Here is a 22,588-nt window from a genome sequence, read left to right on the forward strand (position 1 = left end):
CTATCGTACCGTTTGATGATCGTCGACATCCCTGAAAGATTAATATTGATAAAGGTTTAAAGTTTAAAATGTTTGAGTTTGAGTCGAATTACTTTATTTAATTAGGAATATGTTTTCATTATTTTTATTAATTTATCTGGTTTCTTAGTTTGAGTCTAATTAGGTTTCTTGGTGAGCAAGTCATAGTTTTAGTATATATAGATGGTTTAGGGTCATTGTATTTTGTGTGGTTTTCGTTCTTAATAATATTGAAAGAGTCGTGAATAATTCTCATAAAATATTGGTGTTGTTCGTGACTTCGTGTTGCTCGATCCAGACAATCCCTTCCCATTACAGTATTATTACACATTAATCGTACAATTGTGGGTAAACCACAACTCATTCACTTATACCCATAGAATTATAAATAGCCTGACATATATGCTAATATAAGAGGCTAAGTAGATCTAAATCGTTCACTGACTTATATATCATTCTACTCATATTCATTCATCCTTATCATTCGTTAACATTCATACATCTTAAGCTCACTCTTACCAATATGCATCATCCTAACAAACATGCAGAAAAAGAGGATCTTGGTCTGTTGGCTTTCGATCTAAGCAAGGTCTTTTGTCTACCCAAACCCTTGAATGACTGCACAAGGTCCATGTAAAAAACTAATCAACTTTCATGATATGCTAGAACTTCAAAGTAATCGCTCCTCAAGAGTTCTTGCTTTATTAGGGGGTCCCGCATGCTCAAGTAATCGCTTGACCAAGTTCTAGCATGTCCTAAAACCTACCATCACCATTCACCAAGTAATCGCATGGCCTAGTGTGATTACTTGTATTTAGGCGAGAACTAGTTTAATTGAGCGATAACCGCGATATGCGAGAACTAAGCATTTGATAACTCTTTTATTTATTAATAGCTCCAGATGCTACATTATATAATAATAATAATAATAATAATAATAATAATAATAATAAAAGCTTCTTATGAACGTTTTTAAGTCATTTTCATTAAACATAAATACGTCATAAACTAGAGTTTTTTTTTTACGCATTTTCAACAAAAAAAAAAAAAAAAAGTCATTTTCTAGCATTGAAATGTCTTAAATAAAAATCCGAAAAAGTTAACATAAGTACTTCACTTTATACACATTTCTATATATGCCTTGTGCATTTGACCATCTTTTTCACCATATTATTAACTTTGCACTTCCTCAACACGCCCACGCCCACGCCCACGCCCACGCCCACGCCCACGCCCTCTTCCATCCCACAAAAATCAGACCCATACACCCCTTCGAACCCAGTGTTCACCCAACCATCATCTACAACACCAAAACCAACATGGACAAAATACAACATAACAACATCAAAGTAAACGGCATCAACATGCACGTAGCCGAGATCGGAGAAGGCCCCGCGGTGCTTTTCGTCCACGGCTTCCCCGAACTATGGTACACTTGGCGTCACCAGATGTTGTTCATATCCTCCAAAGGCTTCCGTGCCATCGCACCCGACCTTCATGGGTTCGGTGACACGGAAGCACCATCTTCTACCACAAGTTACACCGCGCTTCACATAGTAGGAGACCTTGTGTCCTTGCTAGACCATTTTGGTTTGGACAAGGTTTACTTGGTTGGTCATGACTGGGGTGCTATTATATCATGGTACATGTGTTTGTTTAGGCCTGACCGGATCAAGGCTTTGGTGAACATGAGCGTTGTATGTACTCGTAGGAGTCCATCAGTCACACCAGTGGAGCAGATGCGACAGATTTATGGAGACGATTTCTACGTTTGCAGATTCCAGGTGAATATTTCTTCCTTATTCTATGAGTCTGAGTTCAAACTAAAAGTCAGCTTCAAATATATATAATTAATTAAACTTAATTATAGAGGGTAATATATAGAGGGTATTTTGTTTCCGGTTGTCAAATCTTCTCGTTCGATAATATTGTGGTTATATTCGCTTACTATTATCAAGAAGATGAGAGAGATTATTGAGGCGATTATTTGTATTGCTTCATGGAGTATTTGAATGTTTCGAAATGAAGAGGTTTTCGGTCACCTGAAAGCCAAAGAAGAGAATTTCTTTGATTCTATTATTTTCTTGTATTTCTATGGTGCTCTAGTTATAGTGTTAAATTTTCTAGTGGCTATCCGGATAGAGTTGATAAAAAGTTCTCTTCTTAATATGTTAATGTTTTTGTTTTGACCCAGCTAGCTATTGGCTAACAGCCGGATTTATGGTCTAAAAAATTTGTGTCTTGGAAAAAAAAAGTACGAGTAATTATATATAGCTAGCATATGACAAATTTGTGAGCTCAAAGTTCTTTTTGTGTATTTCTTTTCAAGTTTTGTATCGATAGTAACAAGTCATATGTTAAATATATAATAACAATATAATAGATGTTAGGGTTGAGTTATTCTACAAATACCAACAAAAATGAGAAGTATAAAAAGTCATAGTTGATTGATGTGTGTCAAGTGGGGACCAAAGGTAAATGGGTATAAAAGTAATAGTACATATTTTCTCTCTCCACATACAAGTCAAATGTCAATTCCTCCATCATTTTATAACGTCAATAACTTTTTCATATGATATTAGTTTTAAAAACAAAAATCACCATAATAACAAGCATTTTTTTATCTTTAATATGAGTATGACTTTGTTATATAAAAATTAAAAAAAAAATACGTCATTATGTCTTTTCATCATTGTGTCTTTCTGTTTGTCACTGTGCTTTTTTCGTCATTGTGTATTTCAAATAATCATTGTGTTTTTTTAAATGCTAATAATATGGTCGTGTAATAATAATACGTAAATATAATGATAAAATAACAAATTATCTAATACATAAGACACATGGATGAATACATATTACACAATTACATGAAACGTAAAACACAATGATGAATACATATAACACAATGGCTTAAAACGTAAAACACAATGGTGAATACATATAACACAATGACCTAAACCGTAAAACACAATGAAGACTACATACTACGCAATGATATGAACGTAATACACAATAACTAAAACACAATGATAAATAGAAAGACAAATGATGAGCACAAAGACACAATGACAAACAAAAATACACAATAACATAATCTTTGTTTTAATTGTTATCTTTAATATGAGTATCAACACAATGACCAAAATTTATAACACAATGCATAGAAAAATCAAAATAAACAACCAATAACACAGTATAAAAAACTCACTAAACTTTTTTATTTTTATATAACAATATGATACTCGTATTAAAGATAAAAAACGCTTGTTATTATGGATAAATTTTTTTAAAAAAATAACGTTGCATGAAAAAACTATAGAAGTTTTAAAATGATATGGGAATTGACATATGACTTGCATGTGGAAAGAGAAAGTCAACAAAAGTTGGTTATTACCTTTATGCCCTTCTTATCAATTTATTTTCTTAAATTAATCTCCACAATTTAAATCTAAGATCAATGGATTAGATTTCTTCTCAATCTTATCATTTTTATTGTCCTTTGTATTTTAAGTTTATCTAGATATTATTACTTAATAAAATCAATTTAGGTTATGTTTGTTTTTGTTTAAAAGGTCTGCAAAGGGCTTACGTCTGCAGGCGCGCAGACATAAGCTTATGAAGATTGTTTGTTTTTGAAAAAAAAAGATCTGAAAAATGCTTTTATGCTCTTAAAAAATAAACTATTGTTCAACTTCTTCACATCCTATCAATACCCAATATCCAACACCACCACCCACCATGCACCACCACCCACCATCGTCCACCACCACCACCCACCACCACCATCCACCACCACCACCGTCCATCACCACCACCACCCACCGTCGGCCACAACCACCGTCCACTACCACCACCCACCTCCTGACATCACCACTGTCTACCACCTACCACCACCGCCACTACCCATCGTCGGCCACCATCACCGTCCACTACCACCACCACCGTCCGCCAGCCACCACACTTGTCCATCACCACCACCCACCGTCCACCACCACCGTTCACCGCCTACCACAATCGTCTGCCACCAATGTTCCACCACCACCCACTTCCACAGTTTGTATACCACCACCCACTTCCACAGTTCGTATACCACCACCAATTATTTTAACAGTGTATAGGCGTTAAATAAATTCTGTCTACTGTGATATGTATGATAGGCAACTAATTTTCAGCTTATGCAGACGATATCCAGTTTTTATAAAACAAACATATTATATTTTCATATTGCAGACCTTCAGACCACATCTTCAGTTGCAGACATAAAATCAGAATGCAGACAGTTTTTGTCTTTAAAAACAAACAGCACCTCAATAATACCTTATTGTTTTAATATTTATTATTTGATAGGTCCATCTTCCATCTTCAGCTATTATGATTAGCATTTTGGTGCTATATTTAATTAAAACTATATAGCTAGGTTGTGAATATAACATTTATATAATTCTTACCCCGTACTATTAATTATCAAATATAACTTTTTAAATATAAATTTAGCTTTTTTAAATCAAGCTTTAGTCGATCTTGAATATTTCTTAAACCTAGTCCGTGAGCCTACGAATCACAAAGCCTCAAACTATGAGATAGCTGAGTCTTATATTCATGTAATTTTGTTTTTTGATTGTTTAATTAATTTTTTCTAACTAGATCTGTAAACTTTTGTCATTCAGAAAATATATATACACATTTATATTGTAATTAGCATCCAAGTATTTTTCACTTTAAACTATAAAATTTTCTTTTATCATTTCTTTTAACATTTTTTCATCACCATTCTGTCATCAATATGCCACCAAGAACTTATGTACTCGTAACTTGTTAAGTGGTGTTTGAAATTGCTTATTTTAAGTCTAAAGGGATGTTTTTTTCAAAAGGACTTGCTAACTTATGACTTGGGTTAAGATAAAATAAAAACTGATTTTAGTTGAGAAAACTCTAGAAACTTATTATCAATAGCATGTTTTTAATTAAAGTTTCAATCTTATGGTTCACGATTAAAATTAATAAAATGTAAAGGTAAAAAACAATTTTTTCTCTCTTCTAAAAATATATATAAAAGTTAGTAAAAAATATAAAAAATAGCAAAACATTTTTTTTAGTGTTTTGTATTAAATGTAACAAAATATATTAAATATGTAAAACAAAAAAAAAACGATGTTACATAGGATTTTTACGGGTTTTCTCAACTCAAATGGGTTTTCATTCTATAAATTGCCCTTATGACTTTTTTTAAAATGAGTTTTTAAAAAAGTGTTTGGATTAACTTATGTTGTAGGAAAACGGATAATTATCAACATTCTTTTTAAAAAAGTAGTTGAGTTTGAGGGTTGTAATGGTAATTAATAATAAGTTATAAGGAGGTTTAAAAAGTCACCATCTCGTAACTCATCGAAGTCAACTTATTTACACTATTTCGTAAGTTGAAACAAAAAATCGTTATGAGTTTACTAAACAACTTATTAACTTATTAACTTTTTAGAAAAGTTAATAAGTTATAAAGAGGTAAAATAAGTAATCCAACCACACCGTTAAAATTTCCATATTAATGATTTACTTTTATTTGTGGTGTGTCCCTTTACAAGTTAGTTACAAGATTGTGAGTTTAATTCTTATAAGTATAAAGTAAGGGTCAACCTATTCTACAAATGTAAGATAAAAATGAAAATTATAAAAAAGGATTTGTAGGAGAAAAAAAACTGTAAAAAAAAGAATGACAAAAATTAATAAAAATATCTTAACTTAATATATAATAAAAAACAAAAAATATAAAAACACAAAAATGTTTCCGTCGCTTCCTTGTTGGGAAAAAAAAAAAAGAAAACCTACTTGAAAAAGACACAATGATGAGAAAAAAAAAGATCATTGTGTCTTTTTATTTATTATTGTTTTTGTTTATTTTCGTTATTGATTGTGTTTTTTTTCTTAACATTGCGTCTTTTTTTTCTTGATGTTGTGTTATATTACTCAACATTGTGTTATATTTTGTTTGGAATTGTGATACATTTTACAGCATATCGTGTCCTTTTCTATTTATCATTGAGTTGTTCGCTCATTTTCGGCATTGTGTTTTTTCGACGTCTTTTTTTTTTTAACTGGAATGACAGGGAAAACATTTTAGTTTTTTTAAAATTTTTTTATTTATATTTTTAGTTATTTTTTATTATTTTGTTTCGAATTGTTTTTTGATAGGCTTTTTGTGTAGCCACAAATTCTTCCCATACTTCTCATTTTTATCTCCATTTGCATTTTAACTTTTCCCATACCATAAAGTAAATGTGATATTTTGTTGTTAAAAAAATGACATATAGCATACATGTCCGGTTTAAGCGTCATCGTTATACTTTTTATCATAATTGAATTTATATTAGATTGTGTGTTGTCACGGAAACCGGACTCCGAATTTATATTAGCAATGCTGACTGGATACTGACTGAGCACTCGCTAAAGCCGCCTGAGCTTGTTGTGGTTCAAGCGAACGGTGGCTTTAGCGAATTTTCTGATTTTTTTTTTAATTTGAAACAAGAATATATATTAATAGATAATTTTTTCATAACAAAGATGAAAGTTACATACTATTTTTATAAATAAAAATATTACATTCTATTTTATACTAGTTTTATATAAATTATAATAAACTTAATGTTTGAAAATGACATAAAATAAAAAAAATAAAAAATTTGACCCAAGTCCAATAATCTTTCAAGCATAAAAAAGCCCAACAAAAAAAAATCTGAATCTTCTTCTTCATCCTTCCCTGTTCATTTGTTCACCTTCCTTCTTCTTTCATCAAGTAGTTTTTCATCTTCCTTCTTCTCTTCATTTAGTTTGCAGGGATTAAAAAAATGGAAAAAACCAAGCAGTCAACTTCACCCATCGCAACCATGCTTACGCCGGCTCACGGGACTCCATTCGCACCGCTGCCCACGAAATACTTTTGTAGTGTGCGCCATCTACGTGGCTTGCGCCACCCACTCGTGACTTCACAACGCATAGTCTTATAGACATTACATTACAACTTTAGTTGTCAGTTGGGAAATAATTTTTCACCTTTTTAAAAGACAGAGAAAAGTCACATCTTTTAATGACAACTAGGGAAATGCAAACGTGTAAAAGATAAAAGTTGTTTAAACGCAAGGGGCAGACCCATGCACCATGTTTATATGTCCACACATATATAGAGAGTGTGTACAATAATTCCTTATCATGTAAAGTTTTCTTATTGTACATCAATTCACACGTTGGAATAATTGTATGTAAATATGGATCCTAAATTACAAACAAAAGGTACATAATTATGCAAGAAATAAGCTAGGTACATAATTATGCAAGAAATAAGCTAATTACATATAAAGTAAAATAATTACGCACTAAAAAAACTTATAACATATGAAGAACCATAATTATGCATGAAGAAACATAATTACGCATAAATAAAATTCTACAACTTATAAAGTTATGCGTAGGCTATATTTTCATGTATTTCTATATTTTCATGTATTTACAATTATGTATGTCACTGTGTTTTTTTAAGTGAAATCAAGGGTAGCTGTTCTCTTGTATATTTTTGCACGATAAAGAATTATTGTATCATTTATCTATGCGTGTGTCTCAATATAGGAATTGAATATAGCTGGATCAAATATAAAAAGAGAAAGATGTGCAGTGACATTTCCGTAATTACTAGAATAGCATAATTACACAACAACATAATTTCAACTAGCGTAATTATTATTATGTTGTAGTTTACAAGTAACATAATAATTGTTAAGCTAGTTGTAAAACTACAGCGTAATTTGTAAACTATATATGGCGTAATTATAATTATGCTAGTTGTTTTTTGAGTTATTGCCTAATTAAGGTATTCACGTAATTACCAAATTACCACTATGTGATTTTCTCCCCTTTTTGCTAGGGACTTATATTTCTTTTAATTTCTAATCTCTCATCTCATTCATTCTAGTTATCTATAGATTATGAGTTAAAACCATTTGTCAATTGGGTTATAACATAGTGTGGATTTTATTCATTATTGAGTCAAGTACCATTTTTATACCTGAGATTTGACCAACTATGCAACTTCAGTAACTTTTTTAAATTTCTTGCAAATAAACACCTGAGGCTTCCAAAATCGTGCTATTTTCCACTTTTTTTTATCAGAAATAAACGAACGAAGCCACTTTTTTTAATAAAGTAGTTCGGTTCGTTTACTTTTTTGTTAAAAAAAAGTGGTTCGGTTCGTTTATTTTTGCTAAAAAAAAGTGGCTAGATCCATTTATTTTTGTTAAATGAAGTGATTCGGTTTGTTTGTTTTTAAAGTAGTTTGGTTAATTTATTTGTAAATAGAGGCTTCTTATGCATTTGACCCGAATTCACGGGTTTGGGTCTCATCAAATCCAGATAACCCTTAAACGGGTTATAACATCTCATAATATTAAAAATTAATTTCACCAAAATATTTGATATAAAAATCCTATAAAATAGGGATAATACTAAAAATTAATATCCAATTTATTTTTTTAAATATATTATTTATATTAAGAAACAATTTTATAGTAGGAAAAATAAGCGGGTTATGGGTCTCACCAAACTTAGATAGTTTTTAAGCGGGTTATAACATCTCATTTATTTGTGAAACTCTTTCATCATCAAATCCTAAATATATTATTAACTTTCTTACAATAAATAAAATTAAAATCCAAAAATTATATAAATATTATAAACGAAAAATGAAAACAACCCCCATAATATGGAAATGGATAAAACCTAATAATATATATTTTAGGCTTAATGTTATACAAAAATGTTACACGTGGTACACATGCACTAGTAACATTTGTTGCACCATGTCAAAACAGTTTGTTTACTACAGAACTAGGAATGGGCAACCAATTTGTTATTCATAATTCGTTTGAAATCGGCTCCAAAAATGCATGATTAAATTAAGTTCAATCGATTCGAGCTAGTAATAATCTTATACGCATAAAAATATAAAATTTGACGCGTTTTCTTACTAGCTACAAATTATGAACTTACCAATTTGATCAGATAACATATTACACAAGCAACTAATTCATAAGTAAGTCTTCTTCATTACCCAAGGTTTGTGATTAGTGCAAATGGTGTTTACAGGAAATTGGGTGGGAGGAAGAGTTTGCAAAAGTGGATACCAAAAAGCTACTGGCCTCATTTTATTTCAAAAGAGTTCCAACTCCCCCAAAGATGCCTAAAGACTTTGCAAATTCTTTTAACCCACCTCCATACACCTTTCCTTCATGGTTTTACCGAAGAAGAACTCGAGTACTTCGCATCCAAGTATCGTGCTACTGGATTCACAGGACCATTCAATTATTATCGATGTTTTGATCTGTACGTAAACTACTCAAAATTTAACTGTTCTAGCTTGTAGTTTGATCAGGGGACGGTCAAGAGGGTCCGTTGACCCTCTAGTCCACAAAATTCTACAGTTTTTTATATATAAAAGCTGGATTTTTTTTAGATATAACCCTTTGACTAAGAATTTTTGGTTCCGCCATCGTATTGATTAGTAGTTTGGATTGCAGAAATTGGGAGCTATGTGCAGCGTGGACGGGATCCAAGATAATGGTGCCAGTGAAATTCATTGTTGGCGACATAGATTTGATGTACAACATTCCTGGAACAAAAGAATACATACATGGTGGCGGATTTAAGGAATTAGTGCCGCAACTGGAAGAAGTGGTGGTGATGGAAGGAGTTGGCCACTTCATCAATCAAGAGAAGCCGCAAGAGATCAACAATCATATCTACGACTTCATTACCAAGTTCTAAGTTCTACTCGTTGAGTCAAAATGTGTGTCTGTACTGTGTGAGTTTGAAATAGCATGCAGTGTGTATATATATATATATATATATATATATAGGGTTAGGTTAAAATTAGAAGTTTGATTTTCTTAAGAAGGCTAGGAAGAAGGGTATTTTAGTCTTAACACTTTAATATCAAAACCCACTTAAATTAATTTCAAAAACCCATTTACATCTTCACTCATCTCCTACAACCACCACCACTCCACCGCCCACCGCCACCACAACCATCACCCACCGCCGCCACCTCGCCGGAAAAGTCTATGGAAATTTCGCCGGAAAATTTCACCGGAAAAGTCGTCGAAAAGTCATCGGAAAACAATCCTTGAGAAATTTCGCCGGAAAAATCGCCGAAAAATTCACCGAAAAGTTGCCGCAAAAAAGTTATCGGAAAACAGCCGCCGAAAAAAACACAATGGAAAACACTATGAAAAACACAATTTAAAATACACAATGGAAAAAAACACTTTGAAAAAAAAAACACAATGATAAAAACTTAATAAAAAACACAATTGTATGACACAATGTAAAAAACATAATTGAAAAAAACACTATGAGAAAAAAAACACAATGATAAATACAATTGTATAACACAATTTTGTAAAACAAAATTTTGGTAAAACACGATACGTAAAAAACCCACTAATTTTTTTTTAATTTTTATATAACAATATGGTACTCATATAAAAGATAAAAAGACACTCGTTATTATGGTGAATTTGTTTTTCAATAAAAACGTCGTAAAAAAAGTTATGGACATTTTAAATGATTGGGGAATTTGGCATGTGCCTTGCATGTGGGGAGAGAAAGTCAACAAATGTGTTATTCCTTTTATGTCCTTCCCCTTATTTTCACACATGATTTCCACCTAAACTAATCTGAACCCTCCATGTTCAAAATCAATGAACAAGATTACTTCATATCCTTCCTACAAAAACTATACTTCCTATTATAACCTAACCCATATATATACTATTATATAATATACCACTAATTTTAAGTAATTTACAAAATTTAATGCATTATGTACAACATATAATATGGGCAAATGTCATTGTTATATAGAATCCCACATGCAATTGAAATTTCTTCAAAACATTTTAAAACATTTACAATTTTAATCCCTTAAAGTTATAACATTGGTCATAATCTTTTACTTATATATTCTTTTATTTTCACTTTTAACCCAATTACCCCCACGATTTTTAAACGATCATAACTTTTTCATATGTTAATATTTTTTAAAATAATTGGCATCATAAAAACGAGCATTTTATTATCTTTAATTTGAGTATGATATTACTATAGTTTTCGAAGTAAAGAAAAACATTTTATGCATATGTGTTGTGGTTCTGTTTTGATGGCTTTATATTAAACCATGAGCCAACTTTACACGTGTGTGTTTTTTTTTTTGTCGTCGAAAACCAAAACTGAACTGTTTAAAATTATAACCCAACTAAGCCGAACCATTACCAACGACTAGGCTCCGATAGAGTTTGTACTTCGATAATAAATTGAGTTTAAAATAAGAATTATTAATTTGCCTATACATTCACTTCAAATTAAATACCAATTAATATGTTATTTAAGAAAATCATTATATGCAAATATAACTTTAGTCATATAAATGATAAATCTTATTGCAACAAATAGAAGGCGGATTCATAACAAAAACAAATATTCCAAAAAAATTATATTGGAAATTAGGTTAAATTAAAGTTGCAATAGACGAGTTTACTCGTATCAAATAAAACTTTGTTTAACTATATTTTAACTATATCTAATATATATTATAAAACGATCAGCTTCGGTTTCAATCGTAAAACCAAATTGATGAACGGTTTCATAATTTACGGAAGAATGAACACCCATAAATTTATTACATAATTATCAAAGTATGTGTTTCCCGCTGCATCACGCGGGCACTCTTCTAGTATATGTATATGAGAAATATAGTTTGAAAACCCTCTTGAGTTGAGAAAACCCGTGAAAACCCTATGTAACATCGTTTTTTTTTTTTGTAACACGTAATATATGTTGTTACATTTAATACAAAACATCGAAAACATAAAAAAAATGTTTTGCTATTTTTTTTACATTTTTTAGTAATTTTTATATATGTTTCTGGAGAGAGAAAATGTAAATAGACTTTTATATTTTTTATTAACTTTAATTGTGAACCACTAGATTTAATCTTTAATTAAAAACATGTGGTTGAGAATGTGTTTCTAGAGTTTTCACAACTCAAGTGGATTTTTATTCTAACCTAACCCTATATATATATATATAGGGAGAGGATCAATAGAAAACTTATACTTATGGAGAAAACTAAAAAACTCTTTATTACAAGGGTAGATATATAAAATTGACATATAATCAATTTTCCCCAAATTCCCCAAATCCATCGCCATCTATACCGAACAGAAACATAAATTGATTACGATTCGTTCAAATCTCAATCATTATTATCCAGATCATACACACGATCCAGTATATAATCCAATTCTACATTACATATGTGACATTTGTCAATTTCGGGTTATTTTATACTTGTATTCTTAATGTAAACCCGACCCGTTTTGTATCCCGAACCTTTCGATATTATCAAAATGATGAATTGTATGTTAAATATTTGTTTTATAGTTGTTGGATAAAAAAACACCCTTTTCGGTTATTAAAATTCCCCGAAAACGCTCAAAACGAACTCCAGGGACTAAAACTACAAAAATTGAGACTTGAAGGACCCATTTGTAGTTTGTGCTTTCTTGGGTCTATAACCAACTCATTTTCATGAAACACCCTTTATGAAAGACCCATTCAACTTACCCTATATATACACACCCATCTTCTTCATTTGTGCTTGCTTATTTCTTCATTTCTCTCTCAAATTTTTGAAATTCTAAGGTTGTTCTTCATAAGCTAATCTTTCATTTTAACTAACTTCTCAATACTTAAAGCTTGATGTTACAACATATATATAGTATACACTCATTGTTTACCTTCGGTCTTTCATTTCTCCGGTCTCGGCCGGTTGAAATGTCGGGCTAGTAAGGCAAGGTTACATGGAGGACTTTGTAGTCCTTGTTTATATATTTAACAAATCTAACCATATAACTTGTTATACTTGCTTAACTTCTACATATTTTAGTTTATTGTTCATATTTGTCAAGTTCCATGGTATTGGTATGTGGTGATTAGCCTCGGTTTCATCCCGAGTTGAGAACCGAACCAAAAACCGAACTTTTGTTTAAAAGCATTATTGTTAACTTTTTGAATGTAAAACTTGAGTATTATTATTTATAAGTTATTTTACAAGTTCCATGGTAATTGGGTATGTGGTAACCATCCTCGGTCTTATTCCGAGTCAAGGACCGAACCAAAAACCGAACTTTTGTTTAAAAGCTTTATTGTTAACTTTTGAATGTAAAACTTGAGTATTATTATTTATAAGTTATTTTACAAGTTCCATGGTAATTGGGTATGTGGTAACCATCCTCGGTCTTATTCCGAGTCAAGGACCGAACCAAAAACCGAACTAAACCGAGTTCACTCGCTTAAGACACACAAGTGTGTTTTTAGCCACAAAAACTCATATTTTTCTTCAAGATTATATTTTAAATCAATTTTAGTTAATTTCTAAACATACTCGGTATGTCGGTAACCAATTTGATCTTATAACAAGTTCGAACCGATAAGGTCGTATACTCGCTTAACGAACGTTAAGGTTCTTCACAATAGAACTACATACTTGGTTAAGTCTATTTTGATTTTATTGAGTTATCTCATAACATTTATTATTTTGGGAAGTTAACTGTGAGCTTGGTCAATTATCAAGTCTCGAACCGACAAACCCGAACACTCGTTTAAACCTCGTTTTGGTATTCTTATAACCAAGGGTTTTGCAATATCGCATTTTAACCCACATTATTACTTAACATAGGTTGAGTAAAAAAAGAAAAAAACTAATGAATAGAATACCGAGACCCGGTTTCGAGCAAACTTATTTTACAAAACTAGTTTCTTTAATTTCTCAAATAGTTACATTTTAAATCCTAAACTTTATTTATTTACTTTATTTTTCATGTATTTTATTTTAAACCCTTCCAAGACTACCTACTAACACAAGACCCGTTTAATATAGGTCTTGCTCGTTAAACCGATCTCTCCGATTATTCACGACACTATCTTTCAAGTTACTTGTTAATGCAAGTACTTTTTCATCCCCCATTTTCCATATTTCGTTTTGGGGGTGGCATTGCATACTTATTCAAATTCAAATGATTTATACTTGAGTCTTAAACCACAACACGTATTGTATATGTTTACTTAAATAAATGCTCGATTTGGTGTTATATGCTTTACATGATTATGTGCAAATTCTTGAATGCTAAGGCGGGTAGCCTCTTGAATGCTAAGGCGGGTAGCCTCATCAAAGTATGATCATACGTTAATTTCGAGTATATATAGTATCCCCATATAGAAAGGTGTCGTCAATGTATTCTTATTGACGATTTCATTATTGTCGTCAATGTATTCTTATTTACGGTTCGTCAATGTATTCTTATTGACAGTTTTATTATCTAAATTGTTGCTATTATTTATTGTTTTCATATACTAGTTGTGGATTTCATACTATATACTTATTGTCCAAAACTATGAAAATTGCTCACTAACCTCCGTGTTGACAAACTCTATTTTATGCAATGTTACAGGTTTGATGTTAGCTTGATTGGATTACTTGAAGAAACTTATTATCTTGGCTTTAGGATATTAGAAAATAAAAGAACAAGTTATTTGTTTATCTATCGATTTGGCATTTTGTATGAACAATTCTTGTGTTATTTATGATGATATGGATTTAAATGAGTTGTTTAAATATTGTAACTTTATAGTGTCATTGTGCAATGAGCAATCATGTCGCGCCTCGACGTTTCCGCCTTCATTGGTCGGGGTGTGACAACATACGTTCATATCGATTCTGGATTCTGACATAAAAACATGGCGATTGAAGGTACGATGTTACTAATTTTAGGTTAAAATTTTCAATTCGTCCACTAATATTGTGTTAATTATGTTTGTTTTCACTGTTGTTTGATAAGAAATACGAATACTGTGTTAATTATGTTTGTTTTCACTGTTAGTTGGTCAGACATCATATCGTATGAAGGTTCCACCAGCAACAACGAATCGATTATTGATACATACACTCAATCATGTGATTCTATGACAAATACGCATGACACTGCAATTGTTATCTCAGTAAACAACCAATTAACTGATTCGACTGGCGAGACTGTCATCAATCGATCTAACAGCTCGCTTACGACGTCATCAACCGACATCGCGTCGTGTTCCAATGTTATACCAAAGATACTTTACAATATTCTCGTGTTGAACATAGAGGTAACATCTATTGACTAATATGTTTATTTATTACTATACTGCATACGTGTTATATGATTATGCATATTATGTAACAGAACAGTTTTTCGTATCATGTAATACACATGTGTACTATAAATTTTACTTTCATGTTATGTATTACACATGTGTACTATAACTTTTACTCCCCCAGATATTGAGGGTAGTTTCAATCGTTGTAAAAAGAAAAAGAAAATACAAACTCTTGATTTCATTGTATATTGTGAAAGTAAAAAACGTAATCTTAAATCAATATTAATTCAAAAGTAGTGAAAGTTATGCTATGTTTACTACATTATTAGGTTATTCAAATTATCAACCAAGAAAGATGTATCAAACCATGTATCAATTATTCCAACCAACTACGTACCAAGTATTTCAATTTTTTAATAATATTTTATTAGTTTCAATTTTTGAATAGTAATTAATATTCTCTGTTAACATTACTTGATTTAAAAAAAAAAGAAAGAAAATTAACATTTTTGAAGAAGAATATAAAATTTTATATATAAAGAAAAAGGAAAACTAGCATATTTGAAGAAGAATTTAAAAATTTATATACAGTGCCTGATTTAAGTTAAGTGATTTAGAAAAAAAATAAAAAAATCAGTAACTTTAATAAGAAGTTTAGTTTAGACAACTTGAATAAGGGATTTTCCCTTAATATATTACAAGTCCCGGGTTACAAAACTGCAGAGCCCTTGCAAGTTGCAATGTATGCTTTAATAAAGAGAAAGCTACTACACATATATATTGTTTTTGTTAAGTAATATATTTTTTATTTATTAAATTTCGTATTGAAGTGAGTAATAAAAAATAATAAAAATTTTAAGTTTAAGTTTCAGATAAAGGTTACTTTAACAAATATATCTTTCAAATGACAAAACAATACGCATATTCAAACGTAAGATAAAAGGTTTTGTAAACACAAAAAACACACCAGGAATCCTAAAGGTGAAATATGCTTATAAATGTGAAGAGAATATTGACTAACAATATATTCTTTGTGCTTCATATTTGCCAATGGCGTACTTAAGTCATTAGACTATGCGTAGTCAAAATTAGATACATTCGGGCATTTTACGTCATGTGGCGTCAGCTTTTGAACATTTTGTAAAAAGTGGGTGTAGTGAGAAAATGCCCCCAAAACGTGTCTCTCTCCTCCCCCCTCTCTCTACCTCTTTCCCTCACAAAATCCTCCAAATTCGAGCCAACACAACGTTATATACGTGACGCTCCTCACCATAATGTTATCCATAATGCCTGAGGGGCGGTGTTCCCAGGCATTACGGCTCCAAAACACCACATAATGTCATCCACTACGGATGTTCTAAGTGCCAGTGTTATGTACTTGTGTGACACCGAAAAAAAAGTGTTACATATATTATTTATTTATATATTATACATGATTTTTGTATGGTATTTATATATTCGGTTGCTAGCACTCACACTTTCGAAAGTAAAGTTTTAACTTTGCATCCACCGCTGACCATGCATTCTTATTAAAATCTATATTTTAGTCATTTGCCCGTTAATTGTATATTTTTTACAATAATCTTCGCACATAAGCAATGTAGATTATATATAGGAAAGGGCATTTGCACAAACAATTTGATGTTATCTTCATGATATTGTAAAGATACATTATTATGCTAATTCTACATCATATATTAACAGGAAATTGGGTGGGAAGAAGAGTTTGCAAAAGTTGATACCAAAAGCCAACTTGCCCGTACTTTCTTTAATCGAAATCCTAGAGCACCCATGCTACCCAAAGACTATGCAATGTTCTTTAATCCTGCTCCATACACTTTACCTACTTGGTTCACCGAACAAGACCTTGACTACTTTGCATCCAAATTTCGTGCCACAGGGTTCCGTGGACCATTTAATTACTATCGTTGTTTTGATTTGTAAGTACTACTAGTTAGGCCTGTAAACGAACATGAACAAGGGCATGTTCATGTATGTTCATTTAACTTTAAACAGACATGAATACTTAATCAGACAAATATTATTGTTCATGTTCATACGTTTAAAAAATGAATATGTACGTGTTCGTTTGTGTTCATTCATTTAAAATCTATATGAACATTTAACGAACATAAATGAACACATATGAACAAATATAAAGCATCAAGCAAATGACTCACCCAAATAATATTTCATGTTTTTTTATTATTATGTAAACAAACATAAAGAGACGCTCATGAATATAAATTACCAAATAAATATCGTGTACTGATTGTTTATTAAATAAACAAACTTCTCATTGAAAACAGTTTACTGAATGTCAGTTAGTTTACAGGCCTACTCCTACTTTTGGTCCAACTCAATTGTCTTTCTCTAGGTAGTTTATGTAGGACTCTCCTAGCTTTTGAATTAAATTCGTATCAACAATACAAAAGTGCGCATATACATCCTCTTGTGGTTTATTAATAGTTTGAATTGCAGAAACTGGGAGTTAAGTGCGGCATGGACTGGATCTAAGATATTGGTGCCAGTAAAATTCATCAGGGGATTTGGATCTAACGTACAGCTTTCCCAGAACGAAAGAGTACATAAATGGTGGTGGATTCAAGAAAACGGTGCCAGGACTGGAAGAAGTGGTGGTGATGGAAGGTGTTGCTCACTTTATCAACCAAGAGAAGCCAGAAGAGATCAACAACCATATTTTAGATTTCATTAAAAAGTATTAAGTTCTGAATTCAATAAGCTTGATGCAACATCATTGCAAGTTTGTATTTGGACACGTTAATAAAATACAAAAGTTATCTTTTAAAGTTTTAAATGAAAATGAAATACGTACGACTTTTAAGTTTGCCCATGTTTATTATGATATTGACTATTGAGTTGTATTAAAAGCTAAACGGTTAGGTGCACCAAAAGCTGACCAAAGCTGAAAAAGATCTGCCTAACATGTATCACATTCATCTAATTATCCAACAAATGCGACGGCAATTAAATAAAATGGAGTATTTCGTAAATAATTATAGGGTAGTTGAATAGTACGGCAAAACCATAACCAATACTAACACTATCACCACCTCATATGACAGTGTTAGCTTTATCCATGTTTGCAAAAATCGCGCTGGAGTACTCCCCGCCTAGGCCGAGTACTTGTAACTCCCTGTTCGGTCAACCTGGCAGTGCCTAGCGACTTCTACAATCATGACTTTATCTCTAAAGGTTATTTATTTGAATGGTTTAAGTGATAAAAGCATACTGTCTTAGTTTTAAAATTTTGAAATCATACTCACAGTCACAGTTTTGTTTACTCAGCCGTAAGAGTTTTGATTCTTTTCACTAGCACACTTTTAAATCTTTTAAGTTTCAACAGGTTCCCCTCTTAGCCAGCCGAGGTATCCTACGAAAGCTTTTAATGAAGGCGGATTTACCCTTAGCAAGTTCGAAACCCATGGTCCTTGAGCAGGGGTGCTATCTTTTGCCAATTTGTGTAGTCACTACTCACTAGAGGGGTTCAATATTTGAATGAGTTGATCATGATTAATAGTGTCATTCAGATACCATAGTATTCAGACTGCAGACAAGTGATTTATGATAGGCCATGCATGATATACCACTTTGTCAACTGCAAAAGCAATGTCCAGCCTTGATAGAGTAGCATATTGAAGTGCGCCAACAATGATCCTTAACTGGTTCAGAGATTAGAGGACTGTCGCCAATAGAGGCCCTAGATGTATTTACATTTGAGAAATACAATGTTCTGACCGTCGCAAACGATGTCAATGCCAAATAAGAGACAAGGAATGTTGTGTAGAATGATTGTATCATGGCGAGAGTTGTACAAGGTTTATTATATTTTTACTGGCTTGTTCAAAAAATAAAAACTTCACCGAAGTAATCTATCGCTACATAGTTAAGTTGCACCTCCGAATCTGGTTATGTAAACTGCTGTAATTCTTCTATTCTAACTCAATTCCACCTTCAAATCTGGTTATGTAAATTGCTGACATTACAAGATAATTGTACAGTACAGTACAGTGAAAACCTTACAGGTTTTATTAAGTAGTTCACAGCCATCAGCTTAATATCGAAACTTTTAATCACAAAGAATTGTCGAGAAGCAATTCACTCTATGAAAGTAGCGTGAATTTGTGAGGAATTGGGATTTATAAAGAAGAAAAACGGTAAATTATAATCAGTAATTACTTCATAAAACCAACCCCTTAGACGAATAAATATGGTTCTGAAATCATGCTTAGTTAAAAAAAACTTTTTTAAAACCAAACATACACTAGTCGCATACCCCATTGGCACACCAGTAAACACACTCAACTTGCTTTTATGAATCACAAACATTTCAAAACGTTTTACGTCTCAAAAGCGAAAACGTGTGATAAGCATGTTTAAGGCTTTTGATGCTGAAAACACTAAACTGAAACTATTTTAGCTTGGTTCATGTACACCTTTTAAGCATAAAAACATACTTACAACTATACTTGAGATTATCAAAACCATCTTAAAACAGAAAGTATGAAAATGTATAACCAGAAGAAAGACTAATGTCAAAAACAAAACTTTCATCATAATAAACCACACAAGATCCAGCTACAAGTCTTAATAAAAACACAATTTCAAATACCTTAAAAACAAACCTTTGAAAAGGATTCATCAAGCATATTGATGACTTAGTTTCTAAATCCCCTGCTGTTTCTTCTACCTCTAGCTTTCTCAAACTTCCTTCCCTTCGATCTCACATAAGGCTTGGTGTGACTGTGTGGCACACCAGGACCCTCACCAAAATGCTTCACAGCTTCACGTGAATTCTTTGGTCCTCTAACAAGAACCTAAGCAAAACAAATAATACAGCATTATTGAGTGCCAACCCTTTCACGGCTGACTCGAGATCGAATCAATAAAAAGCTGAAAAAAACCTCAAATGAAGTTCGTTTAAATATCAAGCTCGAGCTCTATTTGAGGTCCGTCGAGCACTAACAAGCCATGTGTATTTTTTTATAATTTTAACTCTTTTAAGACTTCTATGCATTAATTACACACTGCACAGACAGGCTTTGGCTCGTTTATAACTGTTCACAAGTTTTAAGACTTCTTTTAAGACTTCTATGCATTAATTACTGCCCACAAGTTTGAGCCGAGTTTAGACTCGTACAACAGGCTGAATTAGACTCTTTAAGATTTTTTCTCGAAATATATAAAAATGCTTAAAGCATTTTAATTATTTTCTATTAATGTAATAAACAAGCCAAGATCAAGCTTGAAAAAAGACCCATAAGCCGAGCTTGATCCTTCAAAAAAGAGCTTGAAACAAGCCAAACTAGAGCCCTTTTAAGTTGAAACAAGCCATAAGCTAGAGCACTCGTAAGTTAAAACGAGCTAATATCGAACACATGTAAGTTCAAACAAGTCAATCTCAAACACACGTAAGTTTAGACAAGTGAAGCTCGAGCCTAGTCGAGCTTGGCGTGTTTACACCCTAATTATAGATCAAATACGTAACACTGATAGAAAAATCTTAACTCAATGTAACATGGTATTATCAGGATAAGATTGCATACCGTGTTCTGTCCAAGAGGAGCACGAAGAGCCAGCTGGTCAAAGGTCAAACATTCTCCACCGGCCTTCTCAATCCTAGCCCTTGCAGTCTCGGTAAACCTCAATGCAGTTACCTTCAAACAAGGGATTTCATGAACCCTAACATCGTCTGTAACTGTTCCCACGACCACAGCGATCTTATCGTCCTGATTAAACAAAATTCACAATTTCGCAAACATAAATTAAACCACAAAGTACAAAGCACAAAGTAATCAGTTGGTGGTATTGTTAAAATCACGATTAGGCACCAAAAAGTCGGTGAATTGGTCAAAGTCGCACCAAAATGGACCTTGGTTCTTACCCGTTAGCCCGAGTTCCCACCCAGATCCATGAACTAAAATTTTCTTTATAAAAGTGGGGAAGCAGAGAACCACGTGTTTTACATGTAAAAAATCATAAAAATTTATTTTTACAAGTAAAAAACTCATGTTTACATAACATTTTTCAAGGTTTTGACATGTAGAATCCGTTTTAACAAAAAAAAAGTTTAAAAAATGAGTTTATATTTATAATCCCCAAAAGTTATGCAAAAATAGATTTTTCAAATGTAGAAATGAGTTTATAAATATATAAATACAAACATTATATATATATATAAATATAATTTTGAACAATTACATATAAAAATACCAATTCATTCCCTATTAATCACTACCAGGACTGCCCGACTAGTGCCTAGCGATGTTTACGCCACCGTTAGTTGATACAATAATATCTAAGCACACAAATAACGGAAGAAAGCAAATACCTTGGCGGACATGTAACGAATGAGACGAGAGAGTGAAATCGGAGGCTTATTGACTTTGCTCATAAAAAGCCTCTTCAAAATCACCGCATTGAAGTTGCTTCCAGTCCTCCTCACCAAAAACCGATACAACTGAGTCAATCATTAATTCAATTACGACAAACTCATTGTGCATAATGTACAAATAGATAATAGCAATAATAATAATACCTTGACGAGGAGTTTGAGGTAGATATCGTCGGACCTAGGGGCCGTTCTTTTGGTTCGCTTGCTTTTACCACCAGCAACAAGATCGATACCCTAACATAATAATGTATCAAACACAGATGATAAGTACGGACATACATGAAATGGGAGTTAGGGTTCCGGCGAATGGCAATACCATGACGACGACGACGACGGAGGAGGCACAAATACGTGGTGTCCAACACAGAAATGCAAATGCAAATGCAAATTTAGGGTTTTTTAACGCAGCCTAAAAGAAAACTAAGTATGGGCTCTTTAGGCCCAATCTTTGGAACCTATTAGGCTTTTAAGTGACCCATTTTATGAAACATTTCAGCCTGATATTTTTTGTGTCTTTGTGACTTTGTGTAATTGCATTCAAATTATAGGTGCACAAATCGGGTATTTTCACTTTTTCAGGAATCAAAACTGGGTAGAAGTAAGTTTTGGATATGGTCAATAAAATTCAATTACTGGGTCAGATAGAAACCGGTTCCAAGTATGGTCAGGTGTTTGACCAGGTTTACAGGGCTTTATTAAGTTTTGTGTTGGGTCAGGTCTGGGTTTTGACCGGGTAGAGGTGGGCTTGGTTCCAGGTACGATTTTTCTAAGGAATCGGAACCTAGTTCATACCACGCGGGTCAGGCTGGGTAGGAACCGGTTCCGGGTCAAGTTTGGTCCAAAACTAGGTTTTTTTTTCCCATCTATTGAAATAGTGATACAAAGCCAAGCAGGTTTCGATTAACACTCTACCCAAAAATTCGG

At 32.3% G+C, this 22,588-nt stretch overlaps 1 protein-coding gene and 1 pseudogene across 2 annotated transcripts; one reads left to right on the forward strand and one right to left on the reverse strand.

The window, feature by feature from the left end:
• The first annotated feature begins 1,334 nt into the window (after window positions 1-1,334).
• LOC143571275 (epoxide hydrolase 2-like) lies at window positions 1,335-9,842 on the forward strand (annotated as a pseudogene). The gene is made up of 3 exons (XR_013142069.1): window positions 1,335-1,802; window positions 9,145-9,381; window positions 9,576-9,842. The product of XR_013142069.1 is annotated as an epoxide hydrolase 2-like (transcript).
• Window positions 9,843-19,913: 10,071 nt separating this feature from the next.
• On the reverse strand, window positions 19,914-21,893 carry LOC143571276 (large ribosomal subunit protein eL18y-like). Its single transcript, XM_077056743.1, has 4 exons — window positions 21,809-21,893; window positions 21,602-21,730; window positions 20,817-20,999; window positions 19,914-20,087 (listed from the first exon to the last, which is right to left on the reverse strand). The coding sequence occupies exons 2-4, from the start codon at window positions 21,662-21,664 to the stop codon at window positions 19,929-19,931; spliced, it is 405 nt and encodes a 134-aa protein (XP_076912858.1). The 5' UTR covers window positions 21,665-21,730; window positions 21,809-21,893; the 3' UTR covers window positions 19,914-19,928.
• Between the last annotated feature and the right edge of the window lie 695 nt (window positions 21,894-22,588).

This window comes from Bidens hawaiensis, unplaced genomic scaffold, assembly GCF_021521415.1.
Source record: "Bidens hawaiensis isolate Kalapana, Puna unplaced genomic scaffold, B.hawaiensis_p1.1 tig00025332_1, whole genome shotgun sequence".
In the NCBI taxonomy this organism is placed as follows: Eukaryota; Viridiplantae; Streptophyta; class Magnoliopsida; order Asterales; family Asteraceae; genus Bidens; species Bidens hawaiensis.

Excerpts from the sequence above, each read along its gene's own strand:
- LOC143571276 (XM_077056743.1), bottom strand. The coding sequence starts at position 21,664 with ATGAGCAAAGTCAATAAGCCTCCGATTTCACTCTCTCGTCTCATTCGT. Across the intron at positions 21,000-21,601 it reads TTCGTTACATGTCCGCCAAG|GACGATAAGATCGCTGTGGT; the intron begins GTATTTGCTTTC and ends TTGTTTAATCAG. Across the intron at positions 20,088-20,816 it reads CTCCTCTTGGACAGAACACG|GTTCTTGTTAGAGGACCAAA; the intron begins GTATGCAATCTT and ends TGTTTTGCTTAG.